General features: G+C 33.6%; 1 protein-coding gene across 1 annotated transcript in view; it reads right to left on the bottom strand.

Moving 5' to 3' along the window:
• KCNU1 (potassium calcium-activated channel subfamily U member 1) overlaps positions 1-24,143 on the bottom strand; it is a 270,021-nt gene that overhangs the window by 156,511 nt on the left and 89,367 nt on the right. The window contains 8 exon segments of the mRNA XM_074285038.1: positions 3,100-3,168; positions 3,915-4,027; positions 11,025-11,177; positions 12,510-12,579; positions 14,266-14,348; positions 15,930-16,035; positions 18,354-18,464; positions 22,105-22,196. Of these exon segments, the coding sequence (XP_074141139.1) occupies positions 3,100-3,168; positions 3,915-4,027; positions 11,025-11,177; positions 12,510-12,579; positions 14,266-14,348; positions 15,930-16,035; positions 18,354-18,464; positions 22,105-22,196 (797 nt within the window).

Below are 24,143 nucleotides of genomic sequence, written 5' to 3'. Positions count from 1 at the left end.
TAAGTCAGAGAACAAGTAAGTACGGGAAAGTCATCAAAACAAACAATAAATACCTAATATTTGGAAGAAGAGGCAGGTTAGAGTCACTCACTACACATAGAACCTCAGTCTCGCCTGGGAAAAATCTCCTTGCAGACTACAAGGCCCCAAATTCTAATCTTCTAATTATCTTCTACACACTCTTAATCTCTTTAGTTAACAAACCCTTGCCATCTACTACTCTCCCAATACCTTTGAAAATTAATCTCCCTATATCTAAAAGTAATATAACTACTCTCTTCAGTGTATATGGGGGAAGGGTGGGGGGGAGAATGAAACAGGTAAGAGATAAGCATTTATATAGTGTTTGATATATGCTAAACACTGTAGTAAGTACTTTTAAAAGTAGCTGACCATCACAACAACTCTGTGGGCTAAGTGCTGTTGTGATCATTACTTTATATTTAAGGAACAGATTTATACATCTAGTACATATCTGAAGCCAGTTTTTAACTCAGATCTTCCTGATTCCAGGCCCAGTACTCTGATAGCAATCTTTTTTATTACCATTTTTTTCCCCTTAATCATCAGCTTTTTTGATTTCTCTGCAGCATTTGAAACCATTCTCTGTTTTGTCTTCTCTTCTTTTGGTTATTTTGATAATGTACCCTATTTGATTCAGTTTACTATACATTTGAGAAATGAAACCTTCATCAGAGAAAATTCCTTGAAAATTCTTTTTTCCCATTACTATGAGAAAACTGGGGCATTATTGCATTGTTGATAGAACTGTGAACTGATCCAACCATTCTAGAGAGTAATTTTGGACTTTGCCCAAAGGACTATAAAACTATGCATATATACATACTGCTTTGATCCGGCAGTGTCTCTGCTAGGTCTATATCCCAAAGAGGTCATAAAAAGGAGAAAGGACCCACATCTGTAAAGATGTTTGTAGCAGCCCTTTTTGTAGTGGCAAGGAACTAGAAGCTGAGTGTATAACCATCAGTTGGGGAATGGCTGAATGAGTTATGGTATAAGAATAAAATGGAATATTATTTTTTCTATAAAAAATGGTAGGCAGGGGCAGCTAGATGGTGCAGTGGATAGAGCACCAGCCCTGAAGTTAGGAGGACCTGAATTCAAATCTGATCTCAGATACTTAACACTTCCTGGCTATGTGACCCTGGGCAAGTCACTTAACCCCAATTGCCTCAGAAAAGAAAAGAAATGGTGAGCAGTCTGTTTTCAGAAATGCTTAGAAAGATTTACATGAACTGATGCTAAGTTGAGCTGAAGTGAGAAGAATTAAGAAGATATTGTACACTGGAACAACAAGATTATGTGATAATCAGCAGTGATTGACTTGGCTCTTTTCTACAATTAGTTGATTCAAGGCAATTCCAATGGGCTTGAAATTGAAAGAACCATATGCATCTAGAGAGAGAACTATGGAGACTGAATATGCATCAAAGCATAATATTTATAACTTTTTGTTGTTTTAATTTTTTCTTTCTTATTTCCCCCCTCTTGATTTGATTTTTCTTGCACAGGAGGAAGAATATGAAAATATCTTTAGAAGAATTATACATGTTCAACCTGTATCAGATTGTTTATTGACTAGGGGAGGGAGAAATGAGAAAATGAGGGATTCCCTACTTTCACTTCACTATCTTGGCTCCACACCTGGACATTTTTAATTGGATGCCCCCATGTATATTTCAGATGAAATATGTCTAACACAGATTACCTTTCCCTCTGAACACATATCTCTTCCACACATCCTCATTTGTTTTGAGTACATGACCACCCTTCCAAACTTTTAGGCCTATAACCATGGGATTATCCATGACTCTGTTCTCTCACTCCAACTGTCAAAATTATTGCCAAATTTTGCAGCTTGTTTATGTAACATGTTTCACATCCATCTCCTTTTCATTATTCACACAACCAATTCCTTATTTCTGATTCCAATTTCAGTCAATATCCACCTAACTGATCTCCCTATTTTAAATCTAAATTGTACTTAAGACACTGCCCCCAGTTTTTCTCTGAAATAGAGGCCCATATTTTTCATGCTGGTATTCTGCACATATTATTGTATAGTTACAAGGAATATAATACTATGATCTAAAGAATTAGAAAGAGTAACAGCCAAGCTTTTTAATTTTCTGTATTTGGCCTAATGATAAAATGCAAAAGTCTTAAGCAATGCAGTTGTTGAAAATTCATTAAGAGGAATTTTGAAAATTCCAAGTGATAAATAAGAACTAAATTTTCTCTTTTCTTTTTTAGATAAGAAAGTTGTATTGATATTACTCTGCTATCAGTATAGAGGGTGATTACTAGCCTAAGCACTATTAAAAATTACAGGCAGATAACATTTTGATATAGACTCCAAGAAAGTAAATTATATCAGTCTACATAGAGAGTCTGACCTAAGGAGGTCAGATAGAATATAGGAAAATATTATCTATTAGAGCTTTCCTCTGTCCTCTTCAGAAAACATAAGGTGTTGTGTTTAGTTCTGAGTGCTGCATTTCAAGAAGGTTTGTTGATAAGTAGAAGAGCATTCAAAGAAGAGTAACTAGGATTGTGAAAGTTCTCTAGATCATGACACATAGGATGATTGGTTTAAAAACCGTTTGAATGTATTTTTAGCCAGAAGAAAATTCAGAAGGGATGTGATAATAGTGATCAAATATTTCATGGACAGTCATGTGAAATAGAAGTATCTAATTATTTTTGTGATTAGTCCCAGAGGACAAAATAATAGAAATGATTAGATGTTTCAAAGAAACACATTTAGGATTCATGTAAGGAAATAAAACCTAATATTAAGCATGATCTGGTTTAGCATTTTGCTAATGGTCTTTCTTAGTACTATATGGGTCCACAGTCTGAGACTTGCCAGTAACAATACCTTGTATATTTGCCATCTGTTTGAATGATCTGATTTCAAAACCTTTAGCTAGTAGTAAGAGTGGACCAACTCTATAATAAAGTCAGCAAGCAAGTAAAAACTGTTTAGCTATGTATAGTTTTGTGTCTTCAGGAAAAACAAAAATCACCACTTTAGGCTCAGATTAATTCTAAAAAAAATCAAAAAAATTTTACCACCTGATTCCATTTGCATTTGCCTTATATTCAATGGCTATCAGCATGAGATGAAGCTTCACAAAGCAGAGCCTAAGCAAGAGGAAAGAAAAGCACCAATGAGAAGGCCTGGAGGCAGAAGAAGGTGGTCTCTAGGTATGATTGCACAGAGATCTCATTTATGTTCTACCCTGGCTATCAGAAGAAGAAAAGGTCATCAGTACTGACAAAGCTTGTTCCCAAATTCTCTTCCTCTTGTAATGGCTTTCCCTAACTCTCTGCTTCCCTTTCTTAAAGGCTGATTCAGGAAAATTCCAAAGTAATAATATTTCTGCCCATTTTAATTAAATAAATGAACATTTCTGAATTGTGGACTTTGTGCCAGACAGTGTGCTAGCTGCTGGGGACATAAAGACACAGATGAATCAGTTCCTGCGTTATACTTCTTTTTCTCTCCTCTCCTAAACCTTCTCTTCATTTTTTTTTTGGTGGAGATGTAAAAGGATGTTAAAATGGAGACAGAGGTATGTATCTCTCTATGATTTATGGAAAAGAAATCCAATCAGATAAGATACTTGGGCAGTTGCTTCTAACTCATTCTCCCTTAAATCTCATAAATAATAGCTCTTTGATGCTTATAGATTTCCACCTCTCCATGAAAAAATTGGGACTCTTGCTTTGGAAGATGGAGGCACTAGGAAAAAGGCAAGATAGAATGTATATGGAAGAGGTAATTCACCTGCTGATCAAGCTATCCTTCATGTAATGAGAACACATTGCTAAATGCACTTGAAAAGACAGAGCAGGTAGAAAAGACAAAAGAAAAAATATTGACTTACCGAGAAACTTCAGGGAAAGTCATTCCCTCAAAGTCATTGGAGAGGACATGAGTCACAATGTTATTGTTCAGGCCATCCAGGAAATATTTTTGCCAGGGTTGTTTGGGGACGATCTAGAATACATAAACAGATAGCAAAATTTGTACATGTACAGAAATCAGGAATACTAAAACACTGGGGCCACTCTGCATTTTTCCTTCTCCTTTTCTCTTTCCTTCTTCTCTTCTTCCTCTTTCTCTTCTTCCCCCTATCTCCTTCTCTCTCTCTCTCTCTCTCTCTCTCTCTCTCTCTCTCTCTCTCTCTCTCTCTCTCTCTCTCTCTTACTTTATTTCTTTGTATATCCTTGTATTTATTTATTAGTGTAAGAAGGAAGGGAGAAGAAGAGAATTAGCACTTAGCTAATACCTACTGTGTACTATGCATTATGCCAAGTTCTTGGGAGGTAGGTGCTGTTATTATCTACATTTTACAAAGGAGGAAACTGAGAGAAACAGATTAAATGAATAGTCCAAGGATAAATCGCTACTAAAGATCTGAAGGAAGATTTGAACTCAGATCTTGGTAACTCCAGTCCCAATGTTCTATCTATTGCATAAATTTAACTTCCTGCAATATAAGCTTCTCAAAGGAGTTTCATTTTTGTTTTCTGATTCTCAGAAGCTGACACAGTATCTTGCATATAGTGAGCACTTAATAAATTTGTTGTTTTGAACTGAAATGAAGTGAAATATGGATATCACCGATTCTCTAGAATTCAGCAAGTAGTCCTGCTGAGCAGCCACAATAAAAGGAAGTTGAAGAACAAAGTCAAGTCATAAATCTTTTATACCATAAAATGCTTAGAATGAGGGGTGATTTAGCAAGTGGTATGAGTGCTCTTCTCTGATATTCTAAAGTCTGTTATAGTGAATGAGAGCTTAGGCTCCATGAGATAGATGTTAAAGCAATGGTAGAAATAGCAGAGATTTGGGTACATTTGGGGAAAGTGTTTTAACAAAGAGATAGAAGAGTCCAGGAATAAAATGTTTATATTTGAAGGAAAGAGCTCTTCATACTGGAGTTGTTCAAGGAAAAACTGGATGCTCACTTCTGAGAGTCATGTTAAGTATGAGACCTGTTTAGCTGAGCGAGTTGACTTTTGAGGTTATTTCCAAGTTGGAGAGTCCTCATTTTAACAATTGGTTTTAATAATGAGTGGAAGCTGCTCAGAATCTAATTTGATCTCTGTGTAAAGACAGATATCCTATTAGAGCTGTTCCGAAGTGCAATTGGTCATTTCAAGAATAGTTAGTAATTAAATAGCTAAGTTCCCTGTAACTTAAGGTGCTCTTAGAGGCTGGATAACTTCCTGTAGGAAATAGTGTATAGAAGATTATAGCTCAAGTATAACTGAAGTTAGTATGGGCTTAATAAAAGCTTATTGATGGTCATGTCCTTCCAGGTCTGATATTTTCTGATTCTACACACCTCCAAGAAGGCATTAGTTTCCTTTGTCCATGTTCTGGTCACCCCATAGGGCAATGGGGTCTTTTCCTAATGGTTGAAGATGTTCCTGTAGTATTCCAGAATTAGAAGAGTGAAGGAATGGAGAATAATAGTGCCTTAATACCCTCTTATAATACCACTCTGCTAAGTGGTCTGGCTCATTTTAATTGAGTTGTGAAATCAAAGAAAAATCAAAATGTGTCCCCCAATTCTGTAACATTTTCATTGACCCAAAGAACCAACATGATAAACACTGTGAATAGTAATAGATAAACATGTTGGAAAAGAGGGGGGAAGCTTCCAAAAAAGGAGGAGATCATGACAAGGCAACCAGAGAAGCATATGTTTGGAAGGAGAGAGTGTTGTTGCTAAGTGACCAGCTCCAGATTTAGCTGTGTTGCCTTGGAGATCAGAATGAGCATCATCAGGTGAGAATCACATTCTTCATTTACCAATTGTGTCACCCTGGTTTCTTTACCTGGATGAAAGATACAAAAATCACAACTTTAGATACTTTGGCCCCTAAAGCTCTCCAAAGTATAGGATCAGGGATGTGAATGACCATTTCCTTTGTGGACTACTCTGGATAACTATATTTTTGTTTGAGAGTGATTAAATGAAGGATGCTGAATTTCTTTAACAATTGTGTCCTTCATTCAAAAGAAAATCATCAATGTTTTAAGTATCTAGATTAGACAAAATCTCCCCATTTGGCAATTCAGGCCCTTTCTGAGAACTGAGCAGGATCCTTCACCTACCTTTACTAGAAGTTTTCTGAATTCCCTTGAATTCCTCTAATAAACTGGACTCACCTCACTAGTCAGTCTATTCCATTGGTTAATTCCACATTACCCTGGAAATTGGCTTATTATCTCTAACCTGAATGTTCCCATTTTTAGCAAAGGGCCATAAAGGATAATCGTGGAGATAAAAAAGGACCTTCTGGGGCAGTTTGAAAAAGATTAGGAAGAAAAACAAGAAAATTTGGATTATGAATCCTAGAACTATCAGATCATAGAGAGCTAGCCATTTCTGATGTTGATTTAAATCTAAAAGAAATAATTCTACTAATACCAATTAAAACAAATAAAAACAAAACCTCATATTACTCTTCATAATTACTTACTACATAGGGTAATTAAAAACACGTATCACCAATCTCAACCAAACTTTTGAATCTAAGAGATGAAGGAATCAACAAAAAACATCTTATTTATTTGATATAATAGTTCAATCTAGTGCTTGGAGTTTTAGATTTCCATTTTACAGATAAATGAACTGAGGCCCAGAAAAGATAATTTCACACATTTCTGTAATTTCTGTAAGGCTTTAATATACACAAAGGATTTCCCTCATAATATATATTTGTGATAGAGAGTAAAAAAATTATTATTATTACCTTTTACAGGTAAGGAAAGTGAAGCTAAAAGAACAACTAGTTTGTCTCCTGAACAAGATAAGAAAACAAACTAAAAGTCAAGATGAACTGCTTGTTGTCACAAAGCTAGGAAGTGACAGAGCCTTGATCTGAACTCAACTTCTGAATTCAAGTACAGTATTCTTTCTATTTGATACTAGTAGCAAGAACCAAAGAAAAGATTTGGAAATTCTTACTTTTGAGCAACTTCTTTTTCTATTGGAACATCAAGTCTTAATAGCAGTCAATGCTTTCCTCTCATATTGATGAGGACCAAGAGATAATGAAGAGTTTTAGAAAGTTTTGTATTATTTTAAGACTTTAGAATTTCCTGATGTGAACACCTTAAAGTCCTTTACAGACCTCTCCAGCTCTTCTTAATCCCAGCCATTAACAAGAGCTGTTAATCATATACCTAGCTCACTTTTTTTTTTGTTTCACAAAATGCCATTGCAAATGAAGTTGGTATTGACACAATTATCTTCAGAGAAAGTTTCAACTTCTAAATAAGAGGAGAAAAAACTAGTTGGTTTCTTTTCTTTCTACCAGCAATAATCTCATGATTATACAGTCCTCAGTTTGTCTAGAACAATTAAAATAGCAGATATACTGTAATTCTTTGTCACTTAGTGAATATAGAATTCAATTTCCTTGAATTCATGCCATTTACTTGAGACATATCCATTGACCACTAGGTGATAGTAAAAGCATATCCAATGTAGCAACATGAGCTTTCTTCAGGCAGCATAATGCATGATGATTATTCTTTATTTTTATCTCTTTATAATATCAAAGTCATATTGGCTTGAGAAAATTATTCAAAGGTTGTTTCTTCTTTATCAAGTATATATATTTTCTCTTCTTTCTTTCCTGTTTCTGCTACTTTTACCTTCCCAGAACCCACCATGGTTTTATTTTATTTTATTTTGTGACTCTAAAACGTCAAAATATCAAGAAAGATGAGGAGAAAAAAAACCTAGTAATTTATGAATAAAGGCTTTGGAGTGTGTGTGTGTGTGTGTGTGTGTGTGTGTGTGTGTGTCCATGCATTTTGGGAGATGGGAAGAGAAAATTTAGATAAACAAAAGATTTCAAAGATCCTAAGAACCAGTAAAAATTATAGAATAATAAAGTAAGAAGCATTAAGGGCCCTTAATCATTTTCCTCTAGGTATTCTTAACTTAGGGTCTCTCAATCTGTTTTTAAAACTATTTTGATAGCTGTATTTCACTATGATTAGTTTCCTTTGTACTAGGATTATTAAGGTAATATATTTTATTTTATGTATTTGCAAACATTGTTCTGAGAAGAAATACACAGACTTCAGCAGGCAGCCAAGGAAGTCCATGATACAAATAAAAAGATTAAAAGAACCTTTAATTCTAGCCCAAGTTTTTCATTTTGTAAAGAAAAATGAAGCTCAGATGAAAACATTGGGTTGCACAGCATCAAAATAGGTGGTAAGTGGCAGAGCTGGGACTTAAATCCAGGTTTTCTGACTTTACAACCAGGCTTATTTCTACTAAACTATAACGCCTCAGAGAGAATCCATCATGAAGACTCTCTTCTGAAGAGGAATCTTCGGGATAGCATAGTATTTTCAAAAGCAGCAGACTACAAACTCTGATTTTACAAAACTGGAAAGACTTTCAGTACAGGCTGTTCACCATAGGCTGTTCACCAAAGGCCAGTTTAACAAATTACAGAGCAACTTGTCACCAAAAAGACAATTGGTAGCAATAGTGAATGACTTTGGACAAAATAATGCAAAGGACTTTTTAAGACATGGAGGAATTGCAATGTATACAGAGGGAACACCCACATTAATTAAATTATGACTCTCTGTTCACATCCCAATTGAAGGAATGGAGTAACCCTTGCAAGAGTATTAACATCCTCCAAATAATAGAAAGGAAAATTTTTACTAGCCTGTTTACTATGTCTGCCCCATTCTAGCCAAAGAATGATTACTCAGTTATTATTTGTTGATTGTTATAGTGCTTTACATAATTTTCTTATTTATTCCTCATAATTTCTATGTGAGGCATTATAGATATTTTTATTCCTATTTTACTGATGAGGAAAATGAGTTTCAAAAGGATCAAGCAACTTGTGAGATTTGGGGTGAAAACTGTTACCTCCAAGATTTAGCACCTTACCCACCTAGGCTGAGCTTTCTCATACTGTATCGTCATATTTCAGTAAAGTCTTTTACCATATATCATTCCTCTCATTTTGTAATGTAAGTTGTGTGGACAGATAAGGGGTACAGCAGAAAGTGTTCTGGTCTTGGAGTTGAAAACCAGCTTTAGATTCCTGCTAGACATGAGACTGAGGGAGAATTATTTCAGTTCTTTTATTTCAGTTTCCTCCTCTATAAAATGGAAATAATAATAGCTACTAACTCAAATGAAATACTTATAAAATACTTTTACTTTGCAAATATTAAAATGCTATATATAAATATGAGCTGTTGATATTATTTTTTCATTTGGACATTTTAAAGGTAAAAAGATAACAGGAATATAAACAGTATTCTCATAGCTTACTGATGGTTATTTTCAGCATACAATTGTTTCTTTCAAACTGAAAAAGCAGAGGGAGTATGTACCCTTGCTAGTGAGCATGTGGACTTGTTGGAGAATCAGTATTTTATTTTAAAAATTATTAAAGCTTTTTATCTATAAAACATATGCTTGGGTAATTTTTCAACAATGACCCTTACAAAACTTTCTGTTCCAAATTTTCCCCTTTTTCTCCCAACCCAGATATCAGGTAGTCCAATACATGTAAAATATGTTAAAATATATGTTAAATCCAATATATGTATAAATATTTATACAGTTATCTTGCTGCACAAGAAAAAAATGGATCAAAAAAGAAAAAAAAACCTGAGAAAGAAAACAAAATTCAAGCAAACATCAACAAAAAGAGTGAGAATACTATGTTGTGTTCCATACTCATTACCCTCAGTCTTCTCTCTGGGTATGGATGGCTCTCTTCATCACTGAACAATTGGAATTGGTTTGAATTATCTCATTGTTGAAGAGAGCCACATCCATCAGAATTGATAATCATATAGTTTTGTTGTTGCTGTGTATAATGACTTCCTGGTTCTGCTCATTTCACTTAGCATCAGTTCATATAAGTCTCTCCAGGCCTTTCTGAAATCATCCTGTTGGTCATTTCTTATAGAACACTAATATTCCATAATATTAAGGTACCACAACTTATTCATCCATTCTCCAACTGATGGTATCCACTGAGTTTCTAGTTTCTTGCTGCCACAAAACATTTTTGCACATATGGGTCCCTTTCTCTCCTTTAGGATTTCTTTAGGATATAGGCCCAATACAAACACTGCTGGGTCAAAGGGTATACATAGTTTGATAACTTTTTGAGCATAGTTCCAAATTGCTCTCTAGAATGGTTGGATGCATTCACAGTTCCACCAACAATGTATCACTGTCCCAATTTTCCCATATCCCTTCCAACATTCAACATTATCTTTTCATGTCATCTTAAATTTGAAAGGTGAGTCTTGGTACCTCAGAGTTGTCTTAATTTGCATTTCTCTGATCATAGTGATTTGGAGCATCTTTTCAAGTGACTGCAAATAGTTCCAATTTCTTCATCTGAAAATTGTCTATTCATATCTTTTGACCATTTATTTTGGAGAATGGCTTGAATTCTTATAAATTTGACTCAATTCTCTGTATATTTTAGAAGTGAGGCCTTTTTGAGAATCTTTGAATGTAAAATGTTTTCCTAGTTTATTGCTTCCCTTCTAAAAAAACTTTTTAACTTAATAGAATCTAAATTGTCTCATTTGTGATCAATAATGATCTCTAGTTCTTCTTTGGTCACAAATTCCTTCCTCATCCATAGGTCTGAATGGTAAACTATCCTATGTTCTTCTAATTTGTTTATAATATCATTCTTTATGTCTATATCATGAACCAATTTAGACCTTATCTTGGTATACTATGTTAGCTATGGATCAATGCCTAGTTTTTGCAATACTAGTTTCCAATATTCCCAGCAGTTTTTGTCAAAAGTGAATTTTTACTACCATCAATAGCCACTAAGAATTCCCAGTTCCTCTATTTTTAAATACAGTAGACTTTGGCATGGGGATTGGATTCAGACTAGATAATTTGATTGTTTTTGCTTTTTTTTTTTTTTTTTTCACTTTCTGGCATGGTTACCTTTTTGGTCTGTTCCACAAACAGGGAAGTTAGGAAAGTAGCTAAGCCTGGAACCAAACAGCCTTGAGCAATGAATCCTAGGTTCAGTTCAGCAAAGCAGATGACATTGTCCCCAGAACACCAGTCCCAGTTGGGAATCTTTGGCAGGTAATACTGTTTAAGTTGGAAAATAGGTTAGGAAAATATGCACAAGCCTAAAAGCTCTTAAATCACTTGTTCTTTCTTCCTTGACATAATCACAACTCATAATGATAACTCACATTTCTTCAGTTTTGCTTCCCTCCAACAAACCTGAGATATGATTAATGAAATTAACAGTATACTCATTTTAGTAAAATTAAGTTCTGGATAGTGATCTTGCTTTCCCAAGGATGCCATGGAGCTAGTAAGATGCAGAATAAGGATTCAAATTCAGGACTTATGCATATTTGCATTATATTTTATTTCCTCTACTCATGTATATAAAAGTAGTTCTCAGTGCTTACTTAGCTCAGTATTAGTATGAGAAGAAATTCATCATTTCTATTTGGAAATGCTGAATATATTATTGTTCACCAGTATCTTGGACACTACCTTGTACCAAAAGGGAGTATACATATGGGGATCATTTCACAAAGGATTTGATTTTAGTAAGTCCCACTTTGCCAGTAGTTAAGTTCAATAAATTCAAGTTAAATATTAGTGATCTGAAACAGATCCAAAGCCACACTTTTTTATGACTAAGTTCAGGAAATATTCAAGTTTCACCAAAGAACAGTGAATTTTATTGAAAACCAATATAAAGTGATATGTAAGACTATAGCCAAGTAGGAAACTTCATCTTGGTGTATTGGGATAGTAGAAAAGAAATTAATCTTAGTTATAGTGGCCAAGGTTAGGAATAAGACAGCTCTCCTTTGTTCGCAAATAGTGAGATAAAATCTGTAATATTGTGTTCCATTCAATGGAGGACACCAACAGAAGTGTGAACATCCTCCCATGTTTTGTGGGATGATGAAAGTCAATGGGGATATGTAGCCTAATGAAGAAAGGACTTTGTGGGGATATTACAGCTGATTTCAAATATTTGAAATACTGTCATTTGGTAAAAGGATTCTACCTGTTCTGCTTGACTCCAAAGGTCAGAATTACATTAAAAAGGTGGATGCAGAAATTGTGGAGAATGATTTCAGGGGCACATAAATACATAATTCCTAACAATGAGATCCATCCTAATATGGAATGGGATTTAACTTGGAAGGTAGGGTTTCTGACTTTCACTGGACATCTTCAAACAAACAATGGTTGACTCCATGTTAGGGAGGCTAATAGGATTTTTTGCTGAGATACAGTGGCATTGGAATACTTCCAACTCTGTTACTCTGTGCCTTGGCCTTAATTTCTTAAACAATGGGATTGGATTAGATGTCCCCTAAATTAATTCTTAATTATAATCTCTGATTTTTATGACCTAATGACAATAGATATAATTAACAGTTTTCATACCTTGTTATGGGATTGAAGTATCTGTATGATGACTCTGGCCTTAGGGTAATAGTTCTTGATGGAGAGTACTCTTGTAGAAAACACATATGCTTATTAGTTTACTTGGGTGGGCTAAAAAGTTTTGTAATACACAGCTAATGGGGAGAATTTATTTGTTTTGATGCAGGATTAGTATTTAATAATGTTGGTGCTTAGATGTTTTGTTGATTAATTCTGTGTGTAGATAGAATTTTGGGGGAAAACATAATGTATTCCTAGGTTCAGCAAACTATACTTGTGGAAAGTCCAGCTGTTCATATTAAGAGGCCATAGACAAAATATTACCTGACATGAGTCGACACATGTTATGCTGACACACAGAACAATTTAATGGTGATGTATAAACTAAGGCTAAAGTGATAAACCCAAATATTCCTCCCACCCCATATACCTATGAGGAGAGAAAGGGCCTAATTTTCAGCTTAAGTTATGTTCAAAGGAAAAAACTATAAAAAGTCCCCTCAAAATAGATTTTGTTGACTTTGCATATATTCAATTCCCTTTAATAGAATGTAAACTTCTTTAGAAAAGGAGTTGTATCATTTTTATTTTTGTATTCCTAGTACTTAGCATATCTAGCATATATGAATCATTTAATAAATGCTTGTTGATGAATTTTACATAACCAAAATCTCATCTATTTTGGGTTTGTCATTTTGATCTACCATCATATACACACACATGCACATATATGCATATATCCATTTTTTATTCATTCATTGATTTATATGTGAGTGGAAATAACCATATATATATATATATATGTATATATATATTCTTTATATTAACACATACATAGGCATATGGATACAAGTATAGTAACTGTTATTTAATTTTCTTGATAATTCTCTACCAAATTTATATTAATATCTTCATAATGATCTGAATGTATATATATATATATATACATGCATATAATATATGTGAAATAAAAGTCATGGTTCTGATGCCTGAATAAACCAATGAACTTTTTAGTGTTCTATAGCCACAAATGGCAATGCTAGGCTTGGCCCATCTTGCCATTGGGAAAAGGAGAATCAACGAGAATCTGCATGGTTCAGCAAACGTAGTAGAGATCTATTACTTAAAAACAAAACAAATCAAACAAAAGATCCCATAAAAACTCCCAGACTGATATAGGTCGTCAAAAGTCTCATCAGCATAATTACAATTATTACAGGTGACTAGTGACCATTTACTTCATTACTTTTTTTCCATCTTTATAGAGTTCTGGAGGAAGTAGGGAGAATAGAGAGTTTAATGATTTCAAGTGAACATTTTTTGGGAATATCTGAAAGGTGCTGTAACAAGGGTGCATTGGAGATTTTATCTATCTTCTTTCCTTCAGTGATTGCATAGTGGGATTGAGAAGGTGAAAAGAGAGTTGTACTTCCATAAGTAATAGATTATGACATATTGCAATGAAACAAAACTAAAAAGTGCCTTGGATATAGTTTCTGTCATATTTGTTGAACTGAATTGTTTTAGGAGCTAATAAATTCTCCATCACTGAAAATGTTTCAGCAAAAATCAGTTGTATACATTTGTGAAAGATTGTCTAAAGTTGTTTCCAAAGAAATAAAGTTGTTTCTAATGAAATTCTCCACTTAGAGATGGCATATCCTTGTTTTTGCTACTATTCTGAGGAGTTCTGAGGAATTTTCTCTGAAAAATTGTAACATAGCAAGTATTTAAAAATAAAACGTTAGCCTCTTACCTCATGATGTTAGAAGTATCTTCAATGTATGAATCAGCACACATAGGATTGGCTAAAATCAGGCAAGCTTCTGCATATTCCACCTATTCTTCAAGATCAAACAGGGATCATCTTGTCAAATATTGAGGAACTCTTGAGATGCTCTAATTTCAAGCTGTCTTATGATGTAAAGGCAAAAGAGTCACCAAAAAAAAATAGTGAAAGTTTCTGCCATTACAGAGGCAGGGCATTTTGGAAATCCTTCTTTGTACCAGTAACACAGCTCTCAAATGGTCTGGGATAATTGCTTGTGAAGAGTGGCAGAGAGAAGCTAGCAATAATAACTACCAATATGTTTTGAAGTTTGAAAATTACAGTCTTCACAGAAACCCTAGGAAGGGAGTGGTATTACCCCTATTTGTCAGATAAAGAAATAAATATTCTGGGAAAAGATGTGATTTCACCATGGCCACACAGATTATAAGGCAGGAAATTGAGCCTGGTCTCTTGATTATGTCAGGTCTGTGTTAGAGTTAGCTTTTCCCAGCTCCAAAAGAAACTGATCCTTAAATTGTCAATGTGAACACTCATACCTACAAAATCAGAAAATGCAACATATTGTCTTTTATTTATTCTTTTGTTTTATTGGTTGTTGATTAAGAATATGATGAAGAAAATAATAATATAGATTAAACTTGTGTCTTGTATATATATATATACATATATATGTATATATATATATATACATATATATGTATATATATATATTTATATACAGATACACACACATTTCCTCTCACTCAAAAACTGGTTGTTAAGCATTTGCCAGCACACTCTTGCTCTAAATTCATTGAGTTCTCTTTCTACTAAACATTCTACCTAAGTTAACATGTAAGATTCTGAGGTACCCTTTATTTAGGCACTGAGGGATAACTATTAGTGGTGATTACTTTTATTTCTGTATAAATAAAGGCTATAAAAGCCCTGACAATTTCCTTCTATCTCTTTGTTTCTGTCTTTCTTTTCCCTTATTATAAGAAATAAAAAAAATCATAATAGATACCCTCTCCACTGGAATCTTTCCGCTCACCCAGTCATAGGATCCTCTGAGGGAACAATTGATGAAAGAACAGATATGGAGGCCAGGACTGATTCAAGTTACTTGTTTGTATGACTATATAACTGGTACTTGTGTATGTGTCTGCAGGTAATTATACTTGTTTATAAGATTTACTCAAAGTTTTTTTTTTTTTTTTTTTTTTTGCCAGAAAATTGGAGAGAATGAGTAAAAATGGTTGGGCTGCAAGGATTTGAGGTCTGATTCAGGATTTGGTGGATCTGCTTTGGCAATAAACCATCCCTCAGATCCATCAGCATTCCTCTCTATTAAGGACTGCAGTTCTAAAGAGATTCAAATGGCTAGTTTTTAATAGAAGTAATTTGAAAATATCTCAAAGGAGTGTCTTAATTTTTTTCAGAAATTTTAAAATCAGGAATTTTCAAAACATTTCCTTCTATTCCACCCTCATTAATTGCCAGCATATTGATTAAACTATGGCATTCACCTTTCCCATCAGGTGAAGGGTGAAAATTGTGTAGGAGTAGAAACATTTCAAAAGCAAATGTGGTCCTACATCTCACATGAGGGATGACCAGAAACAAGGATGCACAAAAAAAGCTCTTACCGCAACTCTCTTTAAATCTTCCATTTTTAATGCAGATCCATAGAAGAAACTAGTATAAGCCAAGTACAGCTTGAAAATTGTCTCCAGTTCCAGGGAAGGAAGGGTTCTAGGTAAATAGGAAAGTAAAAATGAGGGCTCAGAGAAGAAAGAAATCTTCACAAGTTGCATAATTAATATTATTGTTTAATCTAGTATGTCTACATAGATTTTATATATATATAGATAAATGAAGGAAGAATGAATAAATGGATAGATGAATAGATACACACACACATATATAAAATTAAATAGATAACTGATTACTTATTAATCACTTCCTGTGTATCAGGGACCCTAAGCTCTGAGGATAGAATACAAGAAAACAACAATCCCTCCAAGAATTTATATTCTAATAAAGGATTAAAACTTTTCGAAAGGGAGGGGTGCTTTTCAGGAGATACAGAGAAGAAGTAATTGTTGAATGAGAGACTTAAATAAGGTGGGAAAGGAGGTCCATACTACTGTTTTTTTTTTTTGTTTTTGTTTTTTTTTTTGGAATATGTGAAGCCACCAATTTAGTGCAATAAAGTCATCCTACAAGGGCTACCAATGGGATTTGGAAATGGCTGTATAGGCAAAAGCAACTGTCTGAACAGAATACTTTGAAATAGCATCAGGAATGTTCTTTCCTCCTCCTATTCTATCCTGTGCTCTACTAATGGCAATAATAAGCTTCAGGACATAGAATGTCCACATTTTTTTTCCTTGAAGGATTTTAAATGAATTTACAAACTGATTCCCTGTGTGTGAAAGTACTGATTATCTTGGATGCTTCCCCTTCCTAGCATGTTGAAGATATTTATGAAGTTACATATATATGTATGATTTATTCTCAAAATATAACTAAAAATGGTACACCTGTGCATCATTGTGATCAAAATTATATTTGGAAAACTAATGAACTAAATACTGAAAGTTACTAGTATGTTTGTTACTGCTCCAATACTTTTTTTTTTCCTATTTTTGTATTTTATTTTGTTTTTGTTTTCCTGAGGCCTTTGCTGTGTAATAAGGAAATCAACATGTCACTCTAAGAGCTGGGTTCTTCACTCGGATTTTTACCCAGGAGCATGAAATAAGAGGATATAAATGAATTTTAAAAATATCTGTTGATATTGAGTTCATCTGTGCCTGCTTCAACCACAGTTAATTTTCAGGCATGTTTTTAATCTGTTTTTAATATTGTTATCCTTTAGGCTGTGTCTGTCATACCTCTCTGTGTTTCCTGCCTCTATTTTCTCATAGCTACTTATTAAAATTAATCTACAGCTTCTATATGCGATGGCATGGGGGGTAGGGAAAGAATGGCAACCTAGGGATTTGTGAGGGAACCTGCAGTTTTCTAGGAGTTGAAAGAAGTCCTCAGAACTCTGCCCTGGCTCAAATGGAGGAGATCTGTGAAAGACTGATGTGAAGGTCACTATGTGGAAAGTGTCAGGTTTAAAATTTATAATATACACGAATTTGTTCAAATTATTTTAATCTGAAGAAAAATTAAGGGTTACCTAAGAATTCCCTTCATTTATTTTAAGGCTTTCATGTTGGAAAGGGGGTTACATTTGTTCTACATTGTCTCAGAGGTCTGAAAGAGCTGCAGAAGCATTTAGGCTTAATTTAAGGAAAAAGTTTCTCAATAATTAATGTTGTCTAACCTGATTCAAATGGATTTTTTAAGTACTAGGTCATTTTGATGATGAAGAGGATAATGATGATAATGGGGGTAACAATAATAACATTTATATAACACTTCAAAGTTTGCAAGGTGTTTTACAAATGTTGCGATATTCACAAGAACCTATTGTACCTGAAGCCCTGTCATCTTATTTTGTAGATGGATAAACTGAGGCCTAGAAAAGTTGAATGCTTTCCCAGAAACACATAACTAAGTGTCTGAGGCAATATTTGAACTCACATCTCCCAGACTCTGGGAGTTTTCAACAATGTAATATAGTGAATTTTCTAGCACTGCAAATCTTTATGTGGCAGAAAATCATTTGTTCAAGTTATTAAGGTATAGATAGAGTGGATGACTTTGGGTTGCCTTTCTTACCTCTCTAAATTTCTATGTTTCTGTAAAATTACCCAGTCTGCTTTTTGATTGAGTAATTTCATTCTGTGCAAGGGTCAGGACACCAGAAATTTCAGGTGGATTACTGGTGGGCTTTCTACCACATTAAGCCACCTCATATCATTCCCTTTGGAATGATAAGGAACTTGGATATGAGACCTTGAATTGAAGGGAGACAGTCTACCCAACAACGGCCCAGAAGCCTTGGTTCTTCAATATGATTTCCCTAATCAAATTCCTTTGCCCTGCAGCATCAGGTTTCCTTTATGAGTTCTGAGATTAAATTTAGAAGCTATGAGTAATGCAGATATACTTACTCTCCCAGGAAAATGATCTCAATATTCATTTCCCCTGCTTTGGGCTGGAGGAAATTTCTCAGGAAAGCAGTTACACTCTCCATAGTGATATTTCCACAAACCACAATGAATCTGGGAAACAAGAAGAAAGCACAGAATAAATATGCTCTTTGGAGAACAAAACCATCATCTTATCAGGGATTAGATGCAAATGAGTTAATTTGGAGTACTAAAATGTATCCCACTTTTAATAAATGATAGATATGAAAATCCAGCTCTATGAGATATAATAGACAAAGAAATCTTTATTTTATGAAATAATATAGACGAGGATATGTTTAAAGGAATCTCTAGTTCCCCTTTTATACCTACATCCAGTCCTTTAAAGGGCAAAAATTTGCCCACTGTTCCTACCACCAGCCCTCCTTTACAAATTTGTACTGTTGAGATCAACTAGAAAAGCAGCAGACCTTCCCACAGAAAGCTAAAGCATTTTACAACACACCAGAATAGTCTACCTATACCTTCATCCCCATAGATTCATACTCATAGGAAGCTGCTGGCTGGATGCTTATCTTTTTCCTCCTAGATACCCCAACTCACTTCTTTCTTTCTGAATCCTATTATCTCCCTTGCTATAACTGTTCTCAATCAATCAATTTCCCCTTCTAGTTCTCAAAAGCCTCCCTAAAGTCATCCCACTGTGGGGTTTGTGGAGATTATATGCAGAAAAATTGTGTGATTTCAGCATTCTTCCTTGGAAACCCACCTTTTTATCTCTTAAATGCAATTGTATTTTCATTGAAATCCCTTTCTTTCCACTACAACCTTTCTTTCACCAGATATGCATGTCTCAGAAAATCAACAACTTCTGGGACATTGCCACATTACTTGTCAAATTATGGTCAGTTATTAAATTGGAATGAGGGAGCAGAGAGAAGGGAAAAGTACTTCTCTTAAGTTATAAAATGAGTTATCAGATTTTAAATCCTTAATTCTGAACCAATTCTCAATCTCTAAGATTTGGAAACAAAAGGTTAAACAAATGCTTTGGTGATTATATAAGTTTCTATGCCCATAACAAGGTACATTTAAAGTATTATTTGTGTATTTTTTTTAATAGAACAAAAAAGGGATGGAGAACATATACATGGAGCAAAATCTGGGACAAAGTCAGGGGCTCAAGCTGTGTTCTAAAATCTACTATGACATGCTGCTTTCTTGATCTGACAAATGCATATTAACCTATTTCTATAGAGATTTATAATGTATTTGGATTTTTGGTTCTCATTGGCCTTTTGAGTCAGGATTCTTTTATACCATATTCCCTAGCAGGGTTGGCTTAATTGTTATGCTTTTTATGTCTTTGCAAGGAAGACTCAGGTAAAGTTTTTCAATCATTTACTATATTGTAGAGTCAAACCTCTGGGCCTTCTCTCTCAGCTAAATAAATAATACCACAAGTAATAGTATAACCAGAGGATCATACATGGTATAGAGAGTAAAAAATCCCTTTTTTATCTATCTTCACAGCTACCGAAGTCAAGTACAGGTTAAACCATATTATTTCATTGCCCAAGAAGCTTTTTATTTCTTCTAGGATACAATATAAAAATCCCTCTATCCTTTAAAACCCTTTACATAATGGTTAGAAAAGAAAATTTTCCACACATTTCCTATTTCTCCCTTTCCTATAAGACAATCTGAGTCATTTGCTATTCTCTGACATAAACACATTGCATTTCTTACCCCTTTTAAGAACCCATTTCTAAAATTTGAATCTTTCTCCCTGATGGTTCTTGTCTCTTTGAATGCCTACCTTTTGTTCAAGACAGCTTGGATTTAAATTATCGTACAAAGTCTTTCCTGAATACCACATCTGGTAATGCTCCCCTCATTCTGTAATACTTTATATATACTTTGTTCACATTTTATAATTATCTATCTATATACATGTTGTCCATTACTTATATATCCCCAAGTAAAATGTAAGCTTTATGAAGGTAGGAACTGTTTGTTTTTGTCTTTTCATATCAAAAGTAGTATGGGGAATAAGTGCTTAAAATGTTTGCTGAATGGAATTGAATTTCCCTTTCTTTTCCAAGCCTAGTGGTGACAAGTTTGATGGTTTGCAATCTGATAAATTGAATTATGATTGGCTTAAATATGGTCAGTATAATAGATTAAGCACATATAATTATAATTGATATGTAATAAAACAATATGAATTAAGGAAAATTATTCCAATGAAAGAACTATTTTAATATCTTATTTCAAGATAGATATTGCAATGAGTTGTTTAAATATACATCAATAGGTCACAAGCTCTTGCCAGTGTTATTAGAATGGAAAAATTTCATCATATATGAACCTGCAATGGACTTTTTATGTGGTATACAAGGACAAGGGAAAATAGAGATTCTTATTATGGGAAGGCTGGACACCATTTGACGATTTGAGTTTGGTTACAGTAATTCAAAAAGATTTCCTAAAAATTAGCGGGCTTGAGATTTAAGATGGAAAAAGTGATGATAACAATATTGAAAACTATAGATGATATACAATTCTAAATTTTATTCAATTCCTATACATATCTCTCTCTCTCTCTCTCTCTCTCTCTCTCTCTCTCTCTCTCTCTCTCTCTCTCTCTCTCTCTCTCTCTATATATATATATATATATATATATATATATATATATATATATATATATATATATATATATATATATACACACATTCACACACATACATACAAGCCATTTAAATGATTCATTCTGTGCTAGGCTCCCAGAAGGTAGAGTTAAAGACAAAATCATCTCTTCCCTTAAGTATCGTAAATTCTAGTCCTGGAAAATAACACTAAGAGATAAATATTTAATATCTGTTTATCTATGATTTATATTATCTATGAATACATAGTATATCTATTTAGATAAGTGCATATATACATATATGTACATGTATTCACACAGAGTAAATATTAATTGGTTATTGGAAAGGATACAGTTATTCCTTCCACATCACCAGGGTTAGGGATGCAGCATCCCCGTGATGTGGAAAATCCACATAAAATTTTTTGGCCCTCTCTTCATACTAGATAAGAAGTCTGAATTATTATGGTATTAAAATATTTAAATTTAATTGGCCATACATATGATTTATGCATTTATGAGTTTCTAAATATTTTCTCTCGTCTGTTGGCTTTTTCATGTACTCTGTTGCTTCTACAAAACTCCCTCCAAATCCCATTTAGTTTATTATACCATCCTGCAACACATTTAAAATCAGGATGGAAAAAGTTGCGATGTGGAAGAGATAATTGTTCTAGCACTTAGGGAAAACAAAGCCACATTAGTATAGTATTTTAAAGGAGACTGAGAATTCTATGAAGCAGACGGGAGGAGAGGGAACATTTCACGCATGAAGAGTAGCCAATTAGAACTTTATATAATATGTAATATTATATAACTATGGAAGATCTATCTGTGTGCAATGCCAGTTTTAAGATGTATATAACTTATAATTGAATAAAAATTCCACTTTTTAGATTCTTTGGAAAATTGTTTTAATTGCAGAAAATAAAATACTGTGAAATTTTATAAAGTGCGACTTTTCTTGGAGCTCATTTCCTTTGTAAATAAATATGAAGCAAAGACCCCATCTGCATCAGAAACTATAGGGATTTGGTTGAATTGTTAGCTTAGAACATTTAACAAATAAAGAATTATTACACATACACACACACACACAAACACACAAATAAAAACACCTACTTTCTCCCTCGGACCACTTCATAGGAATATGAATACTTTTTGCCTTTTGCAAAGGTTTCCATAAGTTCAGGAGCATAGTTTGCAAATAATATCTAAAATGACAAGCAGATATCATATTAGTAATCACTCCTCTGATATGACTTAGATTTCAAACTTATTAGCACTTCTGAATGATACTTCACAATCCCATATAATTTATAAAGATAGCTATTAAAATCCCTCTAAACTATGGATGATAGTCTTTTGGGGGTCCCAAACAAATGCCTTTCAGATTCAAAGATGAGGCAAGTTTACTATGTTCAAGCCTTTTTATTTGATCTTATCTTAGAAAAAAAAATGGATCATTAGCATTAGTGTTAATTCAACAATATTCCCTGTGTAGTGGTTTAAAAAAATTATGAAAATTAGTGTTAGGAAAGGAAATAAAAGATCTAGAAGGACTAAAGTAAGAAAGGAATTTAATCCTGATGGTTTATAGTTTGGAAAGATTTGAGGTGTTTTGAGAGAACAGGAAAAGGAAGCAGGATTTTTGGGAAATGGTAGGGTCAAAAATGAGGCTGATGGGAAGGGAAGTTTGGAAGGATACTATCTATGATGTACATTGTATACATTTAGAAACCAGAAGATGTGATTGAACTAAATCTTAAATAGTAATAACGGCTAGCATTTAGATGGTTCTTTGGGTTTGCAAAGAACTTCACAAATATCTCATTTTATCTTCACAACAACTCCCAAAAAATAAATTCTATCATCTACATTTTATAGGTAAGGAAACTGAGTCATACATAGGTTAAGTGACTTGCTTGGGATTACACAACTAGTGAGCATTGGAATCTACATTTGAAATCAGCTCTTCTTGATTCCAGATTGAATGCTTTATCCATTGTCACTTAGCTGCCTATTAATGAAAGTGTTCTTTCACCACTTCAAGTATTTTGTATATGTACCCCAACGGTGCTTAAAGGTGACTGCTAAAAGGGCTTATTTCAGTCCTCTAGGAGCTAAAGGATAAATGAGGAAGTAATATAAAAAATATAATTCTTTCTTTGCCTTTTATGATGAGAAGAACTTTATTTCTATAAAGGAAAAATGATAAAGGAGAATTAGGTTACCTGTGTCAGTAGAGATAGGAAAATGCTCTTTACTTTTCTTCTCACTTTTCATTTCCCACTCTTATCCCACTCCAATTGATGGAGTTGGACTTTGACTTTACAGTGACTTTATAAACATTTTTAACTCATTGAAACTTTTCTGTCATCACAAAAATGTACAAAATATTTAGGATTTTTTTTGTGCACATAATCTTTTTTCTTTAACTATTTCTTGCCTGTAGAGAAAAAGATGCTAAATACTGAAGGGTTTTTGGTATCAAAATTTAAATCTGAAAGTGGCTTCAGGCATCATCTAGTATAATTCCATTTTAAAGATGAGGAAATTGAGTTATATAGCAGTTAAATGACTTGTCTGAGTTAAAATATAAAAGTAGCAGAGCTCATATTTAAATACTAGAAGTTACATTACATATATATTTATACACATATACATATTATATATATATAATGTATGTATATACACATATATGCTTAATATGTATATGGTTGTATACAGTTATATAATTATACACATTTATATGTGTGTGTATCTATCTATCTATCTATCTATCTCTATCTATCTATCTATCTATCTATCTATCTATCTATCTATCTATCTATATATATATATGGAAAGAGCACAAAATCTGCAATTGGGGAGACCAATGAGTTAACTAGTTAAGAAAATGTTGGTTAATATTTAAATTTGCATTTTTGAACTACAGATTACAACTTTTGACTATCAGGTTCTTCCTGGCTAGTATAACATGCATAGTTTGCATTTGTTTGGAGCCTTGAAATATAATAAAGTTGTTTTAATTTACAAAGGGTGATGGAAAAAAAAAACTGACCATCTGCAATCATTCATAGTCCATAAGGTAACTCAGTGGATAAAATGTTAAGCATGGAGGAAGACCTGAGTTCAAATCTTGTCTCAGATACTTACAG

The sequence above is a fragment of the Sminthopsis crassicaudata genome, chromosome 2 (assembly GCF_048593235.1).
Source record: "Sminthopsis crassicaudata isolate SCR6 chromosome 2, ASM4859323v1, whole genome shotgun sequence".
NCBI lineage: Eukaryota > Metazoa > Chordata > Mammalia > Dasyuromorphia > Dasyuridae > Sminthopsis > Sminthopsis crassicaudata.
The sequence above is the reverse complement of the archived record's forward strand: the minus strand, read 5'-3'. Positions and strand labels throughout refer to the sequence as shown.